At 41.4% G+C, this 20,535-nt stretch overlaps 1 protein-coding gene across 1 annotated transcript in view; it reads left to right on the top strand.

Annotated features, from left to right (window-relative positions):
- The first annotated feature begins 610 nt into the window (after positions 1 to 610).
- cacna2d4a (calcium channel, voltage-dependent, alpha 2/delta subunit 4a) overlaps positions 611 to 20,535 on the top strand; it is an 89,558-nt gene continuing 69,633 nt past the window's right edge. The window contains exons 1-26 of the mRNA XM_073480956.1: positions 611 to 1,102; positions 2,461 to 2,657; positions 6,771 to 6,852; positions 9,725 to 9,841; positions 9,953 to 10,012; positions 10,144 to 10,306; positions 10,421 to 10,552; positions 10,991 to 11,051; positions 11,976 to 12,126; positions 12,726 to 12,800; positions 14,011 to 14,100; positions 14,194 to 14,307; positions 14,438 to 14,516; positions 15,528 to 15,661; positions 16,973 to 17,050; positions 17,148 to 17,228; positions 17,339 to 17,413; positions 17,559 to 17,645; positions 17,732 to 17,803; positions 18,038 to 18,099; positions 18,349 to 18,416; positions 18,498 to 18,543; positions 18,674 to 18,771; positions 18,950 to 19,043; positions 19,185 to 19,277; positions 20,136 to 20,263. Coding sequence (XP_073337057.1) covers positions 2,482 to 2,657; positions 6,771 to 6,852; positions 9,725 to 9,841; positions 9,953 to 10,012; positions 10,144 to 10,306; positions 10,421 to 10,552; positions 10,991 to 11,051; positions 11,976 to 12,126; positions 12,726 to 12,800; positions 14,011 to 14,100; positions 14,194 to 14,307; positions 14,438 to 14,516; positions 15,528 to 15,661; positions 16,973 to 17,050; positions 17,148 to 17,228; positions 17,339 to 17,413; positions 17,559 to 17,645; positions 17,732 to 17,803; positions 18,038 to 18,099; positions 18,349 to 18,416; positions 18,498 to 18,543; positions 18,674 to 18,771; positions 18,950 to 19,043; positions 19,185 to 19,277; positions 20,136 to 20,263 — 2,416 coding nt within the window. The 5' untranslated portion in view covers positions 611 to 1,102; positions 2,461 to 2,481. The remainder of the gene's footprint in view (positions 1,103 to 2,460; positions 2,658 to 6,770; positions 6,853 to 9,724; positions 9,842 to 9,952; positions 10,013 to 10,143; positions 10,307 to 10,420; positions 10,553 to 10,990; positions 11,052 to 11,975; positions 12,127 to 12,725; positions 12,801 to 14,010; positions 14,101 to 14,193; positions 14,308 to 14,437; positions 14,517 to 15,527; positions 15,662 to 16,972; positions 17,051 to 17,147; positions 17,229 to 17,338; positions 17,414 to 17,558; positions 17,646 to 17,731; positions 17,804 to 18,037; positions 18,100 to 18,348; positions 18,417 to 18,497; positions 18,544 to 18,673; positions 18,772 to 18,949; positions 19,044 to 19,184; positions 19,278 to 20,135; positions 20,264 to 20,535) is intronic.

Raw genomic sequence — 20,535 nt, 5'->3', positions numbered from 1 at the left:
TCTCTTTACCTTGATCTCCCATATGCTTCCACTTTTACCTGTTTTTTTCTTCTTTTCCTCTCCTTCCTTCTCCTCTCTCATGACAGATTACTTCATTTTACTACAGCCACCTTTTCTCTCATTTGTTCTCATTCTCACTAAAAGCAGACGGAGAAAGATTCAAAAGCATAGAAGTAAGAAAAAAAAGGGTGAATAATGGCAAAATGGCAGGTGTGATAAAGCTTAATGAGAAAGATTAAGGGGGGGAAAAACAAGAGGGAGAAAAACGCAACTAGAAAGAAAAGCAGGACTAGAAAGACAATAGGTCAAAGAGCGTTGGAGAAAAGATACAGAGTGCAAGAGAGAGATAGTGTTTGTGTGTGTGTGTGTGTGTGTGTGTGTGTGTGTGTGTGTGTGTGTGTGTGTGTGTGTGTGTGTGTGTGTGTGTGTGCGTGAGAGAGAGAGAGAGAAAAGGAGGGATGGAGGGAGGGAGGAGGGGTTTAATCCTGCCTGGATTATGGTATAAACTGGTGCCGTAGAGCAGGAAGAGATACGATGGAGAGAGAGAGAGAGAGAGAGAGAGGAAGTCCCACTATCCCTCCATCCCTCCATCCATCTTACTATCCATCCGGTAACGTAGTCGTGTCCCAGTGCTGCACGATTTTGGTTTGGATCCACCAGGATGTGAGGTCAGCAGAGAGGAATCATTCAGGATCCAGGACTTGAAGTCTCTTGGGAATATAAGTGTTCTGCTCAGGATGCTTCGCTGCCTGATAACAAGGACTGAACCCGTGTGAGGACAGAAGTTTCACCAGGACGACTCAAGTCTTCATCACTCTCCTTTAGATCCCAAAGGGGGAGCATGGAGGAGAGAGGTGGATGATGGGAGCAGTAGAAATAGGATTAAGAGGGGCGGGAATATGGCAAGACTCCATTGTGACTCCTGGCGCGCAGAAGTGACCTTTGACACCGGAGACAAGAGCTTTCTAGACTCTATTGTACGCCAGGTTGAGCAGCTGAGCTGACATCAGATCATCAATCAGACACTTTTCTATTTCTTACTTTCTTTCCAGACCCACGTGTCTCAAAGGGAATGGTTTTAAAGCTCTGACCACATGACATAGTGAGTAATCTTCACTACCATTCTGTCTATAATGATTTGAGGAAGTATTTTAATCTCGCTGCAACCCACTTTTGGGCTCCAGCTTGCTTTTCTTTGAAATTAGCATGCTGCGTTTCTGGACAGCACACTGGATTGTTTCGGTCTTAAGTCCCACAGCTCTTAAGTCTTTCCTCTCAAAGGCTGTGGCTTCTCAGTATCATTCTTAGTAGTGTCTTAACTCTGTGACTGCTTTCATGGTGACATGCTTTCTCTGTTGTTACGTGTTGCGCATAGGAATTCTGGGTCCTTCGCTTTTCCACAGCAGGCCTTGGACTGTTAGTGTCACTATGAATTGTTTTGTATTTAGACTGCTCTGTTACAAAGTCTGCCTCTCCTCAAGTTTCTGGAAAGTCTCAGGATTTGAGCTCAGGATTTGAGCGCATCTCGTGATGAACTGAATTCCCCTCGCCCCTTTCAGTCGTGTAGGTGAGCCTACAAACATGCAAAAGTCTCTCGCTAGAATGGATGGAATGGAGGTGCGACATGGCGACACTCCATGAAAGACCAGATCCCCCTGCATCCTATCCCCGAGTATTTTAGTCTCTTTTAGCTCTTAACGTTTTTGTTTTGCAGCTCACTACAATACTGTTTTCGGTTCACTCTCAGCGCTCCCATAGCATTGTTTTTGGCCTTTAAAAACCTGCTGTAACTTATCTGCCCTGTTCCAAACACGAAGACAAAGTTGGCAAATAGCTGGTGAACATAGTGGAGCATTTTGCAGTTAAAGAGCCAACTATTTCTATCAGGAGTTGGTGGAGACCAAAAATGGAGCTAAAAGAGAGTAAATATTGGACCTCTGAACACCCGGTGGCCAGAAAGATGACTCTAAAAGAACGTAATGTTGCCTTATAGAAGCTGGACGTATTGCAAGTTTGTTTTATCAACTTGAGAGCTGGTAAATGTCAGTGTTGGGTTTACAGCATGTTTTTTTGCTACCCTGAAGTGCCCAAAAAATCAGCTAATATTGGTAAATTTGTATTTTTCCAGGGATATTGTGTAAACTTGTAGTTAAATGCCCTTTACTTTGATTGTGAAAACAATACATAGAATTCTATAGATGAACAATTATATATAAAGTTTTTGACTTGGTCCGTGAATTATATCAATCTAAACAGGCCATGTAGCATAGATATTGTTGCTTTGAACACTCTAAACCATCACAGACTGTATTAAGGGGTTTACTCCGGCTGACATGACAGTCACCAGCTACTTGATTGCACCTTTAACGCTTCCCCCTCTGTGTGTTATCACTGTGACCTGAGCACTTCTAATCTCACTTTGCACTGTCCCAATTTCATCCTTTTTTCTCTTGGAGCCAGCGTGCAACAATTGCTGGACTGATGCAGATCGCGGCAGCTGCAGGGATGAACGGCTGGAGCTGGGGAAACGCTGGGAATGCCAGTAAATCGGACAGAAGTGGGCCGCACAGAGGGAAGCTGATGATGCTGCTGTGGATTATCCTCTCCAGTTCGTTGTGCCTGATGGTGGATGGCCAGCTAAGGATCTCACCAGAAACGTGAGTCAGACTAGCACTAGAAAATCATGACTGACTTCTATATGGTCTGAACCATCAGGAGGAACCATTTCAGTCAGTTCTGAAGTCAGTGTAAAAGTAACAAATACACAGAAAATAATGAAAATACACACTTTTTACATTTGGTTTATCTATATGGCAGAGGTACAAATGCATTATCTTGTGTATTATGATTGCATCCTTACTTACAGCGAGACACAACATGCGGACATTTAGCAGGAAAAACACAAGTTAGATGACCACCAACCGAGTGCTTTATTAAGACATTACATCAACCACTCTACGAGGTACAGTACCAGGTCGTTTCCCTGTGGGCACCCTGGCAAGTCTACGTGCACCGTGATCCTTCTGGAATCCACATGTCAGATGGATGAGTCAATAGTGTTCTTTCTATTTTGGCTGGTTACTCCACACAGATACATATGGGCCATATGGGCACCTGTGGGGAATAGCTAACTGCCAAACTGTCCTACAGCCTCGCTACAGCCACAGCCAAATAAATTGCAGTTGACGTATGCATTTGGCTCATGCTCTGACTTTAGAAGTACAATAATGAATGTACGGATACTAATTAAAAAACAGTATATACAGTATATTTAAAAGAAGATGGTAGTGATAACATTTTGCCATAGTAGACTGTGATGTCCGAGCTTCTGGGTCTGAAAAGTGAAGCTGATGCTCAAGTGCCTCAAACCTGCATTCTTTCTAATGGCCAGCAAGGGGTGATTCCACTGGTTGCAAAAAGGAGTCTGATTGTATGTAAGCTTATGAGAAAATGACCCCACCTCTCACTTGATATATTACCTCAGTAAATGGTTTCCTAATGACTTTAATGACGCTAATTTCAAGTCTTCTTCAATACAGCATGATGTTCATTTTGTAAATCAGTAAAAATTAGGGCTGTCAAGCAATTAAAATAATTTATAGTAAACGTACAGCACAGGTCACAGTTTGCCAATGAATAAACTCTACAGCTCCTTTATACCCAAGGAGACCTCATGTTTGGGAGACAGCTATCGCTATCACTGCTAATATCCATGCTTATGATGTTAATCATGCCGAAGCGGCAGTCGGGCAGCAATGGTATAATGTCCGACTATTAACCACAGCCCATTCTCGGTAAAATATAAAACAACTCAACTTCCTTGTTTCTCCTTTAGTGCTTGTTCTATCATATGAAGAGTTCTCCTGATATTGCTCTAAGTTTGATGAAGTTTTATGAGCCCTGTTCCGTCTGTTAGTACTGCTATAAAATTATGCAATCTTTTTGAGATGCCATAAGTACACAATTTAGAATCTATGTTTGGTATTGATCAAAATAGCTCACACAACTGTCCTTATCTAAGATTATTGCTTCTGCCCATCTGGTGGTTTATTTTCAGTCTAATTAAAAGAGGTCTGGAGTGATGGTACCAGCTCCTCCTTCAACATCTTGTACCATTTTGAAGGGTAGTCATCTCTCCCTGGGGATGTTTTTTTTTTTTTTTTCATTAATTTTCATTAATTTATTGCTTTGTTTATCTCATTCCTCATAATGTCTGCTGTGCAAGGTGCCAATTGCTGGTAATTCCAGCTCATAGCTACATCCAGGGTTGTGATATGTAGAAGCTAGTTTTGAAATAACAGTGCTAATCAGAAATTAAGCAGTCAAAATTTCCCAAATCATGATGCCTAAAGTGTTTTATTTCCTGACCAGTGTTCACTTAGATTTATATTTCATCTGGGACTGCAACGCTGCGTTTGTTTGCTCTCCAGAAGCCAGACGAAGCTCTTTTCCCTGAACAGTTTTCAAACCTCCTGCTGACTAAAAACACTAACAAATCGATACCGTGCTGTCAGTCCGCAATAGCCTATTAACTGTGTGTGTGTATTTCTGTGTGTGTATGTGTTACAATGGAGGGGGTTGAGAGGGACAGAAAAAGACAGAGACAAATACACAGCATTTTGGGTCCGTGTTTGTGTGCGTGTGTCAGTAAAATAGTCAATAGTCAATTCAATAGATTAATCGTCCAGAACCATAACAGCAATCGTTTTTTCTGCAGTTCCAGGATATATTCTGCGTATGTGTGAGTTTTGTACTTCAGAAGCTCAGGGAGTGTGTGCTGTCGTCACTAGGCAGGCTGGTGTGACTGAGAGAGATTAGAGCTCCAGGGACAGCAGAGTTCAGCAGGCCAACACAGGTCACTGAGCCCAAAGTGCTTCACTCTGCCTGGGGAAGATTTGGCAGCAGGGCCCCTCTGGCACTGGAAGTTAGTGGGCCTTGACTGGAACATTTCAGGCCAAGGAGGTCAAATCTTTAGCCTCAGATGGAACGTTGCTCTGCCGCCATAAGGAAAAAAGTCAATGTCAACAGCAATGACATAATTTTGAGCAACAATTTAATGAGCAACATGAGCAACCTTTTCTGACAACAATCCTCCCATCAAAGGCTGTGATTCCCTCTTGGTACAAAATTAGATTTTTTCATTTTCTTAGGTCAGAAATTTGGGTAAAAAAGAATTTTCTTGGTGAGTAAAAGTAAGCGTGTTTTCTCAGTTTCACAGTGAGCAGTTGCTGCCCTTTGCCCTTTTAGAGTAGAGATTTAATTACAGCGTTTGACCCAAGTATGGCGTGCGTAAGGCTCTGTCTTAATCTGACCTTGCCTGCCCTGCTGGTGCTCTACCTGATGGCAACAGCATACGGTTTTAGATGCATTACAGGGATTGTGCAACACATGCCTCTACAGGTTATTTAACCATCTAAATGAATCAATTCCTCATTTATCTGCCAAAACATTTTCCTAAAACAGTTACAGAGATGATTCATGTCAAGGAAACAGTCAAGAGAACCTTTGATAGCCCTGAACAGCAGAAGAATATTAACAGAGCAACACTCAACTCACATTTAAGAATGAACCCACACTCATATTTCACATTCAACATATCAACAAGTCAACCAATCATCAGCCAGTTTTCAGTACCGAGGCTGGCAGGCTGGCTAGCCGTGACAACCCTGCCTGCTAACTAGCAGCAAGCTGGCTGACTCCCCATAGGTTGAGCCATCTGTCACATCCTGTCTACACTCTAACCTCTATTACCTTACCTTGGCTGCATTCACATGGAGGATTTGTAGAATGACTGCATGTTATTGAGAGCAGAGTGACCCTGTGACTGTCAGCTTTTACTGTCACCTTAACAGTAATCTGTTTTAATCTCTTATTGGTGAATGCAGGGTAACCTCTTAACTTGATTGGCTGTCAGGACCTTTCCATGATCACCTTCAGTACAGACCATCTCATTAGCCCTTTCTTTTCTCAGGAAAGATACAAGTGTAATAATATGGAAAAAAGGGTGATTTAGGAAGAGGCCTTATCGTTTTTCTCAGATTAGCTGCTTTTACTTTGCAACTTCTGGCGATGATAAAAGTTCAAATACGATTTGTTCCACAATTGTTTCAGATCTAAAACAATAAATTATTGTCAATCATTTTATTTCAGTTCATTTTAACTTTTTTCTTTATCAGCTCGTTTACTTTACTTACTTACTTTACAATTTAAATGATACCCTTTTCTAATCTCCAATCTATCTTTCTAATCTGAGTATCGGTTTATAGATCACTTACAAGCAACAAATAAGACCATCTTTGAGGTTACCATGATATGAAAAATCTATTTGATTGATTGGACCATGTGTCACCTTCCAGATAAAAAGAGCTGCATCTGTTAATGAATTGCCAACCTTTGTAATTGCGTTACTACAAAATAAAAATCAATGAACGGATGTTTCACAACCTGGCAACCTAAAATATAAGAGAGACAAACATCTTGTTAACGACTTGTTGCTGAATTATGAAGCATTAACATTAAACACTGAAAACAGTAATCGAAACAATGTTCAACATTACCTTTCAATTTTCGGCAAATCATTTGTTAACCATTAATAAAGGCATTAGTCCCAACTCATCAACCCTTTTTTTAAGGATGGCTTATTCGGAAGTGTAACCCTATCTTAATGCCTTTATGTCCCATATAATGCACTTTGAATTGCCTTGCCTTTTAATTTATAGCTTCAGCTACATCAATATTAATACTGACTGTCATGTTTTCTCCGTGTCCAGTGTGCAGGAGTGGGCTGTATCGTTTGGCAAAGAGATTGCTGCCCTGTCTGCCAGATACTCTGGAGCTAAACTGCTACAGAAGGTGAGAAATCACACACAAATAGATGCAAACAGTTGCACACACACACACACACACACATATACACAAAATACCAATGTTTTCGGAAGCAGGTGAGATAAAATGCATCATATTATTAAATTTTTTCCATTTCAGACAGACAGATCAGTGAGTTTGGGCGGGAGGTGATGATGGCTGTGGTCGGGATTTAATCCCCTTTGATTGATCATCCCTAACATACAGAACATGGACATACCATAGAACATAGATAGGAGATTGATTTGGGCTGGCATCCCAATCGACCAGTCCTAGTCTCAATATATAACCGGCTATCTAAAACTACAGAGTGCATTTGGACCTCACAATGATGGCTGATAACACCTCCAGAGCCAACATATGCCAGTTTACAATTTACAATTTACAGTCATAAGACACAGTCAGATATAGGATACATGACATCATCACATCAGACTGGGACGGGCGGGGTCAGCATCTCCCCCCTGACTTCCCTCTGCTCCGTCAGCCAATAGGAGCACAACTGGCTGGCGTACAGTTGCTGTACAACATCTGCACATGGCCCAGAGACCAATGTGATGACACACTTAATTCAAACACACATCATGCACAGGCGCACGCTCACACACAACTTTTACTCATCTTTTAAAACCATTACTGTGCTTTAACAATGCATGAAGTAAAATCTCATACTGATATCCTGGAACCAATTACTGCGTTGAATTTAACTGAATTGTGGTAATTTACCTTCGACAGTCAAGAATCGGTTATGCCTGTATGTGTGTGTTTGTGTGTTTGTGTGTGTGTGTGTGTGTGTGTGTGTGTGTGTGTGTGTGTGTGTGTTTTAGTAATTAGGATGTGCGGTCTTCCTCTGCATGCCACCCTGTAGAATCCCTAGCAGGCCCGTTCACCATCTGCCATACACAAACACACACACACACACACACACACACACACATAAACTGTGTGTTCACAGAAACATGCACCCATCTCCCTCTATAGCGTATAAGCGTAACTTCAAAAATCAATTTCTTCCAAAACCAAGAGAGCGGTGCGTAGTTTTGTTGTTTGCCCCTGTGTTGCAGGCTGGATTAACCTCAGATAACCTCAATGTTTAGCGGGTACAAACAATTTTCCAGATTGAACACCATGCAGGATGTCGAATACTGACCACCAGAAACAGTCACAGTAACAGTCATGGTGTTGCAGCAGCAGTAGTACCAGTTGCAGTAATAGCAGTATTTATATTTTATGTATTTTTCTCCTAGTTGCACACTTTATCTTTTTATTCAGGCAGTGATGTGTAAAAAGCACCCAGCGCAGTAGTTTTTACTCGGCAACAAGAAGCCATTAATCACCCGCCTCTGTCTGATCGATATCTTTCTCGTTATCTGTGGTACATTTAGTGACTCTCTCCTCTTGCCTGTGTAAACTGAGTGGGACACTGAGTGTTTGACGATGATAACAACAAATGTTGGAGCTTTACTTCTGTTGAAAAGGTTATTTGTAGTAGGTCTTTATAATCCTATTTCTCATTTTACATGTTTGTCTCTCTTATCTGCTTAATTCATGCATTGACAATTGAAAAGCATTGTCTGTGAAAGTGGAAATGGACTATATATCTTACTTTGAATGACAAATTCAGCACTTTCTTCACCTAAGTTGTCAGAATATGTTAACAGGTTACCATATTTGTGACTGAAAGGGCCTTTTCACACTTGTCTGGGGGACTCTGGGACCTTCGGATTTTTCCATTAACAAGCCTATTTTCTCAACAAATGTACCTACTATATCAAAGTGCGAAGGGAGGGTAACTTAATATGAGTAATTAAAAATAAGTCAATCACCAAAACAAACATTTGCTGCAAATCTGTCATCTCCCATCATCGCGTTTATCACCAGTTCAGGAAATTAACCTTCAAGTCCACAGACAACAACACTGCAAGTTCCCTTTGATTACATTTATAAAGCTGCTTAAATAAATCTAATTGGAACTGTGAACAAACCCACCGACCACATGCACCCAGAAGAATACATTTAGTTCAATCAAAGACTCTTACAGGAGTCTGATGAAGTAATCTCTATGTGTTAACAACTAATTTTGTCAAATGAGGATACAATATCCAACATTAAGGGAGAGCTATTAGTCTTTTTTGTTTTTTTCCTTTCCCTCAGTGTTTTATGTATGTTCTCCTGAATGTAGAAGATCTTTAAGTAATAGAAGTCAAAGTCTGAACCAACAGACTCTCAAGAAACGCCTTGTCAGTAGTCCCTCCTTTATTTCCGTGACTTTATGACATCACACTATGTCACCATGTCACACATTTTATTAATTTTTGCCTGGTGGCTAGTTGGGCATTTAAGAATTGATGTATCACAGCTGCTCTGTTGTTGTTAGCAGTTGTTGGCTTGTTGATTTTTTTTATGCCTTCAATGTCATCTTTAATGAAGTGAATTACATGTTTGACACATCACAAAACACAATACAGTCATTGAAACATGCACAGATGTCAGTCAGGAGGCACAGTGTTCACTAAATGCTTTTCTCTGGCATCATTCTGTCATATTGCAGATTATGAGAGGGTCTGGGGAGGGGATGAAGTCAGGGCTTGACCCTCATCTGTACTGCAAACTGGAAGTGTGTGTGTGTGTGTGTGTGTGGGTGTGGGCGTGTGTGTGTGTGTGCATGTGTGTAATTGTATAATACCAGGATCTGCTTTTCCATGGTTATGTGTGTGTGTTTTTGTATTTCTTCTTTTCCACTGTGCATTTAAGGAAATATATTGTCCTTGACATCAGACAGTAGCCAAACTGGATGTGATGCATTATAATAAAAAGAAAAAAACATTTTACTGATGAGCCAACTGTGTCTGTTTTGAAGAAATACAAGGACGTTGAGGGTGTGGTGAAGATAGAGGAGGTGGATGGAGAGGAGCTGGTGAAAACGTTTGCTGAAGAGATGGAGGAGATGCTTGGGAGGAAGATGAAATCTGTGAAGGTAATAATGACACATTTAATGTAATCAGTGTGATCTTGGAACTAATCATATTTACCATAAGAGCAATCATACGGGCAGAGTGTGTCTTTAACCTTCTGTATTTTATCACAGAGGTTGGCAGAAGCAGCAGAGGATGCTGACCTTTACCACGAGTACAATGAAACAATGGAGGTATGTGACAATACGCTTCAATATATGTGCACAGTTTTTGTCACATGTGGAATTAAATTTCCACATCTTAAACATCTTCTGTAGGTCATCGTCGAATAATCTATATGCTCATCATCCATTGTTCTTTCCAGTTTGACTACTATAACTCCTTGGTGATCAACAAGGTGGATGAGGATGGGAACTCGTTGCCACTGGGAGGAGAATTTCCTCTGGAAGAAAACGAACACTTCAATAAACTTCCAGTCAACACGCAACTGAGTAACATACAAGTCCCTACTAATGTCTACAACAGAGGTACAGATGCATGAAAACACACAGCTGGGCAGCCTGTATTACCTTCAATATCCTGTATAATACATCTGATTGCTGGTGGAATATCCATTTCATTCTTTCTCTCTGTTTCTCTAGATCCAGACATTTTGAATGGAGTCTATATGTCTGAGGCTCTAAATGATGTCTTCATCAATAACTTCCAGAAGGATCCAACCCTCACGTGGCAGTACTTTGGCAGCTCTACGGGCTTCTTCAGGCTGTACCCAGGTTCGTGCACATCAGAGTCTTCTTGCAGGCTCGAATCCATCTTCAGTTGCATGTTTCTCCTGCGTCGGCACAGTGTTTAGACAACATGAGCGGGGCTCTAGATAACTGTAGTAAACATCCAGCTACGCAAGCCAAACGCTACACTTAAACAGCAACTGACAACGCAGGGAGCTGTCTGTCAAACGTGATGACTCAGTCTCAGCTGCAGTACGGCTGCTGGTGAATGCTCTCCTATGTGGGTGTCTACTGTGTGTGTAATTAGCAAAGAATTTGCGACACAGCTTGTTTTACTCATCTGCCACCGTCATCCATCTCTGCCTCATTTGACAAGCTGTCACTATCCATCCATGCATCCATTTGTTCATCCGTCAATCAGCCGAGCACCGCCTGAGCGTCAGCTTTTAGTAAATCTCTCTGCTTTGTGCTCTCTCCCTCCAGGGATCCAGTGGATTCCAGATGAAAATGGCGTGGTCACCTTTGATTCCAGGAACAGAAACTGGTAAGGGCCATTTTCCGTTAACATCAGTTCTACTTCCTTATTGATGGCTGTAGTTCTCTATATAGTTTGCAAGTGCAGGATAATGCTTCTCAAGATGCAATCTATCTTTATGAATGTGAAGAACCATGACAACTCAGCTCAACCTGAAGCGTCAAACCCAAGTCGTCGGCCCTAACACTCGAAGCCAGCAGTCAATGGACTCCATTGGGCAATAAGTAAATGTCTATGGCTGTAGTTTGTTTTTTTTTCGTGTGTCTTGCAAGTTGGCATCACTCTGCCTATATCAACGATTATTCAGCCAGTTGAGCGTGTTTAATCAGCAGCAGAGGCAGTCATGGGGAGAAGAAGTCTTTCTGAGTAGCTGTTCAGCCTCTTGCATCAGAGGCTTTACCTATTAAGTGCTGTCTCTCCTGATATACTCTCCTCCAAATGCAACTTTTAAAGTTGTGAGGTGATCTGGTCCGAAGAAAAGCATTTTATCAGTCAGCCGTACTTGGAAAAAGCACAGGTTTACTACCTACCTACCTGCCTACTGTGACACATCAAAATGTCTGCGGTGTCAATTAGACCATGAGCTGGATTACTTGTTCCAGGAGCTCTTTCCTGACCGCAGACAGTGTCCTTGATGGCGGATATCAAGGAGCGTGTAGGTCTGGGAAACTGCCAATCACAGCGGCTGTAGTGGAAATCTCATTGATGTTAATGAGCTTGGAAAATCAGGGGATAATAATAAGGAGATAAAGAGAAACATGGATGGAAGAACAGAGGAACAAATAAAAGGATAAGCACTGACCTTTGCTTGTTCTGTCTGTCTGCTAGACTACTGGTAAATAATGTCTGGTCTCTTCATGCCTGGGTGGTATTTGGCTGACATTATCATAAAGTCTTTGTCGCTTCCTGCCTTGACTTGCTGTCTCTCTCTAGGTACATCCAGGCGGCCACTTCTCCCAAAGATGTGGTGATCGTGGTGGATGTCAGTGGCAGTATGAAGGGACTCAGACTGACCATAGCCAAACACACCATCAACACAATCCTGGACACACTGGGAGAAAATGACTTTGTTAACATCATAGCTGTAAGTACACACAACGCTCACCAGAGGCAGACTGTCTAAATCCCGGCGAACGTGATTTTGAGATAAACACAAAGACAAGCTCATACACAGATACAGCGTAGAGACTGGGGTGAATACATGCAACCAGGTACAAAGTACATATACACACATCGAACATGCAATTCACTTATCTTCAGCAACATCAGTGCTTCAAAATTCATTTTGTTTTTAGGTTTTTCAGGATTTTGGCTGTGTGCAGCCCTACAACTACAAATCGGTGTAATAAGCATGGTTTATCCTGGTATTACTGTGTGTGTAATCATACGCCTGCAGCAAATCCGCTGCCCTTAAGCTGTTTTTTTTTACACAGAATTTAAAGCTACACTCCTTTCGATGCAGTGGCCGCGCGGCAAAATGAAAAATCTGTTTTATTTCGAGATGAGACATCCTTTGTTGAAAAAGGTGTTTAATTCGCACTCTCTAAATCGGTTCTCATCCACTGCGAAACCTTTTTCAAAACCTTTTACATGCACAAGCCTTAATCATAACCTGTTATAAAAGTTGATCATGTTTACTGTTAATCATGCTAATTATTGATTATATTCAATTTCTCTCACCAGTACAGTGACTATGTTCGCTACGTGGAGCCCTGCTTCAAGGGCATGCTGGTTCAGGCTGATCTGGATAACAGAGAGGTAACACACACACACACACACACACACATGGACACACACACAGACAGAAGAGACGCACAAACAAGCTCCCAGCTAATTAATTCACTTACCCTCTGTTAACCTATTAATCGTAAGCTGTCATCTCGCTAATCCTCCAAAGACAAAGATTATTCTGTCATCACATCACAGTTCAAACATCACAGGGTAACGTGTGTTATCAGGGGTTCAACATGTTCGTTAGGGGATTAGTGATGAAACCCTCAGGACCGGCTCATGTGTGGTTAAAAGTTTGTGCTCTGACTCAACAAGAATCCAGATTGTTTTTTTCTCCCCTTCTCTTCCACTTCCCTGCACAGTCTCCTCCTCCATCTCCTTGTTTTCACCTCCTCTACAAAGCCACGACACTCTTTTCTCTTCTCTTCTCCTTCGCGCCTCTTAACATCTCACTCTCTTTTTTTGAATTTGCATGCACAACACCATTAATATCTCATTGTCTCACTGCTGCTTTCTTTTCTTTTTTCTTTTTACTCATCTGTTCTCTTGTTTTCATATACCAACACCTGCTCAGCCTTTGTGTTTGCGTATGTGTGTGTGTGCGTGTGTGTGTGTTATTTGTTGGATGTATGCCCTACTTTCACTCCCCTTCACATCATCGCAGATCAGGTGAGGTCGCTGGATGCTGACAATTTTAAGTAGGTCACATGACCCGTCAGCAGGGGATTTGATTGGTTGAATGCCTAGAGAGGCAGGCTGTTACAGAATGGGCTTACAGATGTTGGCTGACACAATTACGCACAAACTCATGTCGAACACACACACAGGAGGACAATCTTCAGTTTAGTGGCTGTTATGTAAGACACACATTCTGGAACAACTGTTCATCTTGTTTACTTCGACTGTAAGTTAGAATGAGTTTTACACAAACTTTGAAAAAGACCAATATGTGTGTTTTAAAATCATTTCAATTATCAGTTTTTTCAAATACACAACATTGCTGCCATTCCTCATAGTCAATGTGTGGGGGTCTGTGTGCACATGTTGATTAATCCTGATTATCTCCTGGTGTTGTAGTGAATTTGCCTTTACTGGTCAGGAAAAATCCCTCCTTTACACTCTTTCACTCACTCCCTCAGAATCTCTCTCTTCTTCTTTTTCTGTGGTGGCATTCACCTGCATTTAGATCCATGGCGAAAGACGTCTATTTGTTGACTTGTTGTGTATCTCTCTGCAGCATTTCAAGCTTTTGGTTGACGGGCTCCATGTCAAAGGAGAGGGCAAAGTGAAAAAAGCAATGAAGGAGTCTTTCAAGATCCTCAACGAGGTTTGCGCCCCTGTGCAACAACCACACTTACTGCTAGGTCTGAACAATAACGACATTATATGCAATGAAAGTACATTGTGTGTGTGTGTTTAGGCTGCAGCGCTCGGCCAGGGCAGCCTGTGTAACCAGGCCATCATGCTGATAACAGACGGCGCCATGGAGGACTTCCAGGATGTTTTTGAAGAGTTCAACTGGCCTGAACGACGGGTATGACGCACACATCCGCAAACACCAGTGAAATGTACTGTGAGCAAACAAATGCATGTCAGCGACTGTTTATGATGATTGCCTTTTGTCACATCTTACTCACGCTCATTTCACTTTATCCTCTCTCCAGGTTCGAGTGTTCACCTATCTGATTGGACGAGAGATGACGTTTGCTGACAATGTTAAATGGATTGCCTGCAACAACAAGGGTATAAAACAAATGGAGATTAATCATTCACCTACAGGTCAAAGAATCTGCTTTGTGACATAAAAACTGCTAGTCTGATCCTTGGTTTGGCCACAAAATGTAAAGTTTGGGTAATTTCAGGACAAGGACTAGAGCAGTCTATGTGAAAACTACTTCTTAATAAAATAAGATCGAGAAAGAAAAAGGAGGTCTGCTGGCCCGCCGCGTTGCTCCCAGGTGGTGCTGTGGGTATCAGGTGCTGCCCTCTTGTGAATTATAGGGGTCATGCAGCAGCTCAGAGCTGAAAATAATCGCTTTATACAGCTCTGAGCACATCAGAAACCCCTGACTAAATACCTGATTATCAGAACAGATACACTGTAAACACATCGCTGGCCAAAATAATATCATATCTGCGTGCATGTGTCTGTGTGTAATGGGTAACAGGTGCACTCCCTTCTGTTGCGTACCCTGGCAGTTGCCTCTGCCAGCAACAAAATACTTAAACATGCTTATTCTTACATTCCTGCAAAAACCTTCTTGATGCAGTTTTAGTTGAGTGAGCAGGTCCACTTAATAATATTTAGCAAAGCACTCTCAGGGAGACGTTACAAAGGGGAGAAAGGTTGCACACGTTCACACATTCACACCTGGCAGTGCTTCAGTAGCCTGTTGTCACTGAGCAGCTTCGCTGCAGGTATCCCATTGACGTCATTGTCTCCCACTTGCAAAAATGCCATAAACCTTAGACTAAGCCAAGCTTTAAAGGAACGTCAAAAAGCACATTTGCACTGATGGGAGACTCAAGCTGTTTTTTTTTCATTAAAAAACAGCTTAGTGTTTTCTGGGAATACCAGGTTTTTTGAAGTCAGATAAATGAATTTGCTGCTCTAAATGTAATACCCAAAGGCCAGAAAGATAAAAATAATGTGGTGGGCAATTTTTCTTTTGCTAAAATTTATGGGTCCTGGTTTTTCCATCTGAGTTCAGTAATTCATGATATATGGTGTGTTTGTATTTGCGTGTCCCTCAGGTTACTACACACATGTCTCCACCCTGGCTGACGTCCAGGAAAACGTTATGGAGTACCTCCATGTTCTCAGCAGGCCAATGGTCATCAACCATGACCACGACATCATCTGGACTGAGGCCTATATGGACAGCGTGGTCAGTCTGCCTCTCTTGGGAACACATACTATTATCTCGTATTAATATCATCTGGCATCTGTAATCAAAATGTCAGACTCATTTGGGACGTCTGTGCTATTACTTTTGGTATCTGGCTTCATGAAAGCATTTAAAGCCGGGCCATTCATCTCCGTGCCTCTCTCCGTGGTGCTGAAACATCAAAATCCCTCCATCCAATTCATCCAAGCCACCACACAGACCACCATAGCATTATCTTTAACTTTAACACAGGACATAATCCGCCTCTTGATGGCAGCAGCTAAGCCACCAACCCCCACCTACAGCCCCCCTAACAATCCAGGCAGATCATGGCAAACTCATGCAAGGGAAAGCAAAAGAAAAAAAATCCCTGACATGAATAAAGCATTGGTATTTGTAATGTAACTGAACAGTTGTGGTGGCACACTGTTAGTCATGTAGCATCCAACCAGCAATGCACTGACAACTATTTAGCAACACACCAGCAAAAAGCCAATCCAGGCCAGTTTGTTTTTCTATTTTCTACATAATTCAATTAATTTCGTTTTCCTCTGCCTTCTTATTTTAGTTTGTTTATTTATTTTAATATCTTGTTTTTTATCTGTACCACGTGGCATATCTTTTCACTGCCATTTCATGTCTTTCATCCCCTTCATCTCCACCTTCAGCTCCCAAACTCACAAGAGGTAATGCTAATCCTACTTAGAGCTTTGAGTTTATTGTGCTTAATGTATTTTTTTAAGTAACGTAGCCATGTAAAATTCAGTATATAGCGTCTGTAATGTTTTGCTGAGCATTATACTTACAGTCAATTGCTAACAGCTTCTAGTGGTGTCCAGTAGTTTCCATGTTGCAACCATTGCTTTAAATGCTAACGTTAGCTTAGCTTCTCTAGTTAGCTAACGCTAGACTACAGTAGCTTAGTCAGTCTTAGTTTTCCCCTTGAAACCTGACGGCAAACACGCTGCGTTGACATTTACTCTAGCTGCCAATTTTATTTCAGAGTTGTTCTTCACCATTTTCACTTAATTTTAGTAATTTGTGTGATTAGCTGACTTATTGCTTAGCTTTCCCTTTTGGAAAACGTTAGCTTAGCCTAGTTAAAGTTCTCTTGCTTAGACTGATGTAGCGTTACTAAAGTAGCTAAACATTGTCTTTCTACCCAACTCCATTTCACGTCATTTTCCACCTTTGGTCAACCAGAATGAACTCCTCTAACTCTATTTAAATTTACAGTTGTTTTCTCATGGCTTTGCTAACTAAATTAGCTTGTACAAAATCGTTTTTTGTGTGTGTTTGTGTGTACTTCAGCTGTTCAACACTCAGGCTCAAAGCCTGCTCCTGATGACCTCAGTAGCCATGCCTGTGTTCAGCAAGAAGAAAGAGACTGTAAGTATTAGTTTTAATCAACAATAATACTATTAGCCTCAACAGACGTCACCTGAAATTGTGCCTATATAATTATCTGCTGTGTGTTTTCCTGTAGTTGTCTCATGGGATACTGCTGGGAGTGGTAGGAACTGATGTGGCCTTGAGAGAACTGATGAGATTAGCTCCAAGATACAAGGTAAACCATCCATGAGATGCACTGTGCATATACATACTCTGTATTGACTCTTCTATGAACCAGCGAGTGACATCTTGGATTCATATTTTAATGTGAATGTGTCTCTTCAGCTTGGTGTCCATGGTTATGCCTACCTCATCACCAACAACGGCTACATCCTGTCTCATCCCGACCTACGGCCTCTGGTACAGACAGAGATTGCGTTATACAGTGAATTATTGAACTGAGAAACTTTGTAACCGTGCTTGACATATTTACTGCAATTAGCTACGCATAGAGCAATCAGATAGGTTGTTTAAAGACTTGTTGTGCTGTTTGTGTGTGTGCCAGTATAAGGAAGGGAAGAAGCTGAAGCCAAAACCCAACTATAACAGTGTTGATCTGTCAGAGGTGGAATGGGAAGACACTGAGGAAAAAGTGAGTAATGCAGACTGGCACACATTTCAATTCTCTGTTTTCTCCCTTCTGTATGTCAGTGTGAGTATGTGATGTTTGTGTTTCAGCTGAGGACAGCCATGGTTAAAGGAGAAACTGGAGGGATGTCTTTAGATGTGAGAACTTCAGTGGACAAAGGAGTGAGTACTTTTATTTTTGTGTGTGTCAAGACAACAAGAGGAGCTATCTTAATTATTACATCAGAGGTTCGATTTTTCTTCTCTTTCTACCGCTGGGGTTTTAGTGTCTTTTTTTATTTATCCAAGTTTTGTCTCCGTGTTTCCTTTCAAGTTTTACTGGTCCATTTGTATTTTCTAGCCTTCAAGTACAACCTGTCTTCTTCTTTCTCTCTGTGTTCTCTCTGTCTCTCACAGACCAGAGTGATGTTCTTAAAGAATGATTACTCCTACACCATCATCAATGAGACACCATTCAGGTTTGTCTGACCCTTTCAACTCAACAGGATTACATGAAGTGTTAGCCTTTAAACTGTTATATGTCCGACAGCAACACCTCTACCTGCATACAATGCTTAATAGCAGCCTAACACAGCTGCAGCTGACACATTTGTTCAGAGTAAGAACACATGTTGTTGGAAATAACGTTCTTATGAGCATGATTCATTCTGCCTTTGACATATAATATAAAAAGTAGTAAAATAACTCATCATCTCTGTTTTTTACAGTCTGGGTATAGTGTTGACAAGGGGATATGGACAATATATCTTCATCGGAAACGTCTCTGTCGAGGAGGGTAAGTCTTTCCTTCCTCTCTTAGTTTTCTGTATTTGTATCTTCCTGTCTTACTATCTGTCTTTTCTCTTTTTTGCCTCAGGGCTCCATGATTTACTGGCTCCAGACCTGACCATAGCCAATGAATGGTGAGTACTGCATAACTAGCAGAACATAGACTTTATATTATTCCCACCCGTGTGAGTGATTGTAGCTCTAAATGAAAATATGATTATCGAGCTTTTTGTTTTGTTTTTTTTTGTTTGCGTGTGCTCGTAGGACCTACTGCGAGACAGACATTGACCCGGCCCATCGTAAGCTGAGCCAGCTGCAGGCTGTGGTGGGATACCTCACTGGAAAAGAACCAGATCTGGACTGTAAGTTGACACTTTAATTTCACTTTTGCTCTAGGGAAACTAACACACACTTTTCCCCTGCAATTCCTTTGTAGATGGATACTGTTTATTCACATAGACATCACAAATTAGAAGAGACTATAACACACTCGCACAGCTTGCAGTATTCTCAAACACACCGTTTGTTTTCTTTCTACAGGTGATGTGCTGTTGTTGCAACAAACCCTATTTGATGCTGTGGTCACGGCTCCCATGGAAGCCTACTGGACAGCTCTGATGCTCAACACATCTGGGTAAATATTAACCTGCATAAGTTCTCTTTTTAATTACGACATGGACTTTGATTACTCTTTTTATTTATACAAACATCAGCTTGTCCCTGTCTGTCTGCTACACCTCCCTCTTTCCTCTCTCATTTTCTCTCTCTCTTTCAGTATGGATGATGGGGTAGAGACTGTGTTCCTGGGGACCCGTTCAGGCCTGATGAGATTCCAGCGATACACTGGTATTGAGAAAAGAATTGGCAAGTGAGTAAGAAAAACACATACATTTTTTACCTTGAAAATCATCACACCATAGGGCACCTTGGTAGCTCATCTCGTGCTCCTGTGTCCCGACCCATGCACGAAGGCCGAGTCCTTGGCAGCAGCCCGGGTTTCATTTTCAACCGGTTGCTCCTTGCTGCATGCCTTCCTCTCTCTCCCCCTTTCCTGCCCATCTTAAACTGTCATTAACCTAATAACAAAGGGAAAAATATTAAAATATATATATATATTATCACACCAGACTAGTCATATGTTCTTGTCTACAGCCCAAACTGGGGTTTAATAAGGTGTTAAAGCAGTTAAAGAGATGAAATGAAGCTGAAATTACGGTATGGGGGAATCCGCCCTCTGGTGGTCAATAGAAGAAAATGTTTTCTGTAAAGAATCTCAGTTAAAGTCTAGTTACTCAAGACATGCAACTGATTAAACATTTTACACTCCAAAACAATGGAAAATACATAAAGCACACAGCACATTTGGTGTATGTGGTTTATGTCCTTTACTTTTTTCAGTATTTCTTTGTTTTTCAGCTACTCTCTGAGATTTTAAAGCATCAGTGGAGATGATGTTTACTATTGTCTCCCTTGAGTTTAACTTTTTACGTCTTCACTGTTCTATTTCTTCATCTTCTCCTCCCCCTTTATTTATATTCCACTTCATCTCACTGCTTTTTTCTTATCATATCATGCTTTACTCTCTTTTTTCTTACCTCAGATATCCCCAAATCTTTCAGTTGTCCACTTTATCTTCTCATCATTTGTCCTTCTTTGCTGTTGTTATCATTTTTAGCCAGTAGATAGTAGGGTTTTTTTCTTAAAACTTATTTTTGTCTCTCCGCAGGTCTTTCCTGACCTCCACAGACAAGGAGAATATGTTCACATTGGACCATTTCCCAGTGTGGTATCGCAGAGCAGCTGAGTACCCAGCTGGACAGTTTCTATACTACATGCCCAGACAAGAGACTAGAGGTAGAGGACATACCTTTACTGAGCAAGCATCCACACACACAGGCACACAAAACACTATTTGTACTGTTTTATTTCCAATTTTCTCCGCCGTGTTCAGCAGGTTGAGCCAGAAATCTCTCAGTGACAAGCTCATTTCTCTACAGCCTGCAGGCTACAACTGCTCCTTTCTGTTTACTTCGTTGTATATTTATGTAGTTTGTAGGGCTAAGTTTGAAAAATGGTTATTTGTGGCAGTTCAGTCTTGATTTGTATTCTATTCTGTTTTATCCTTC

This window comes from Pagrus major, chromosome 14 (genome assembly GCF_040436345.1).
Source record: "Pagrus major chromosome 14, Pma_NU_1.0".
Lineage (NCBI taxonomy): Eukaryota > Metazoa > Chordata > Actinopteri > Spariformes > Sparidae > Pagrus > Pagrus major.
The sequence above is the reverse complement of the archived record's forward strand: the minus strand, read 5'-3'. Positions and strand labels throughout refer to the sequence as shown.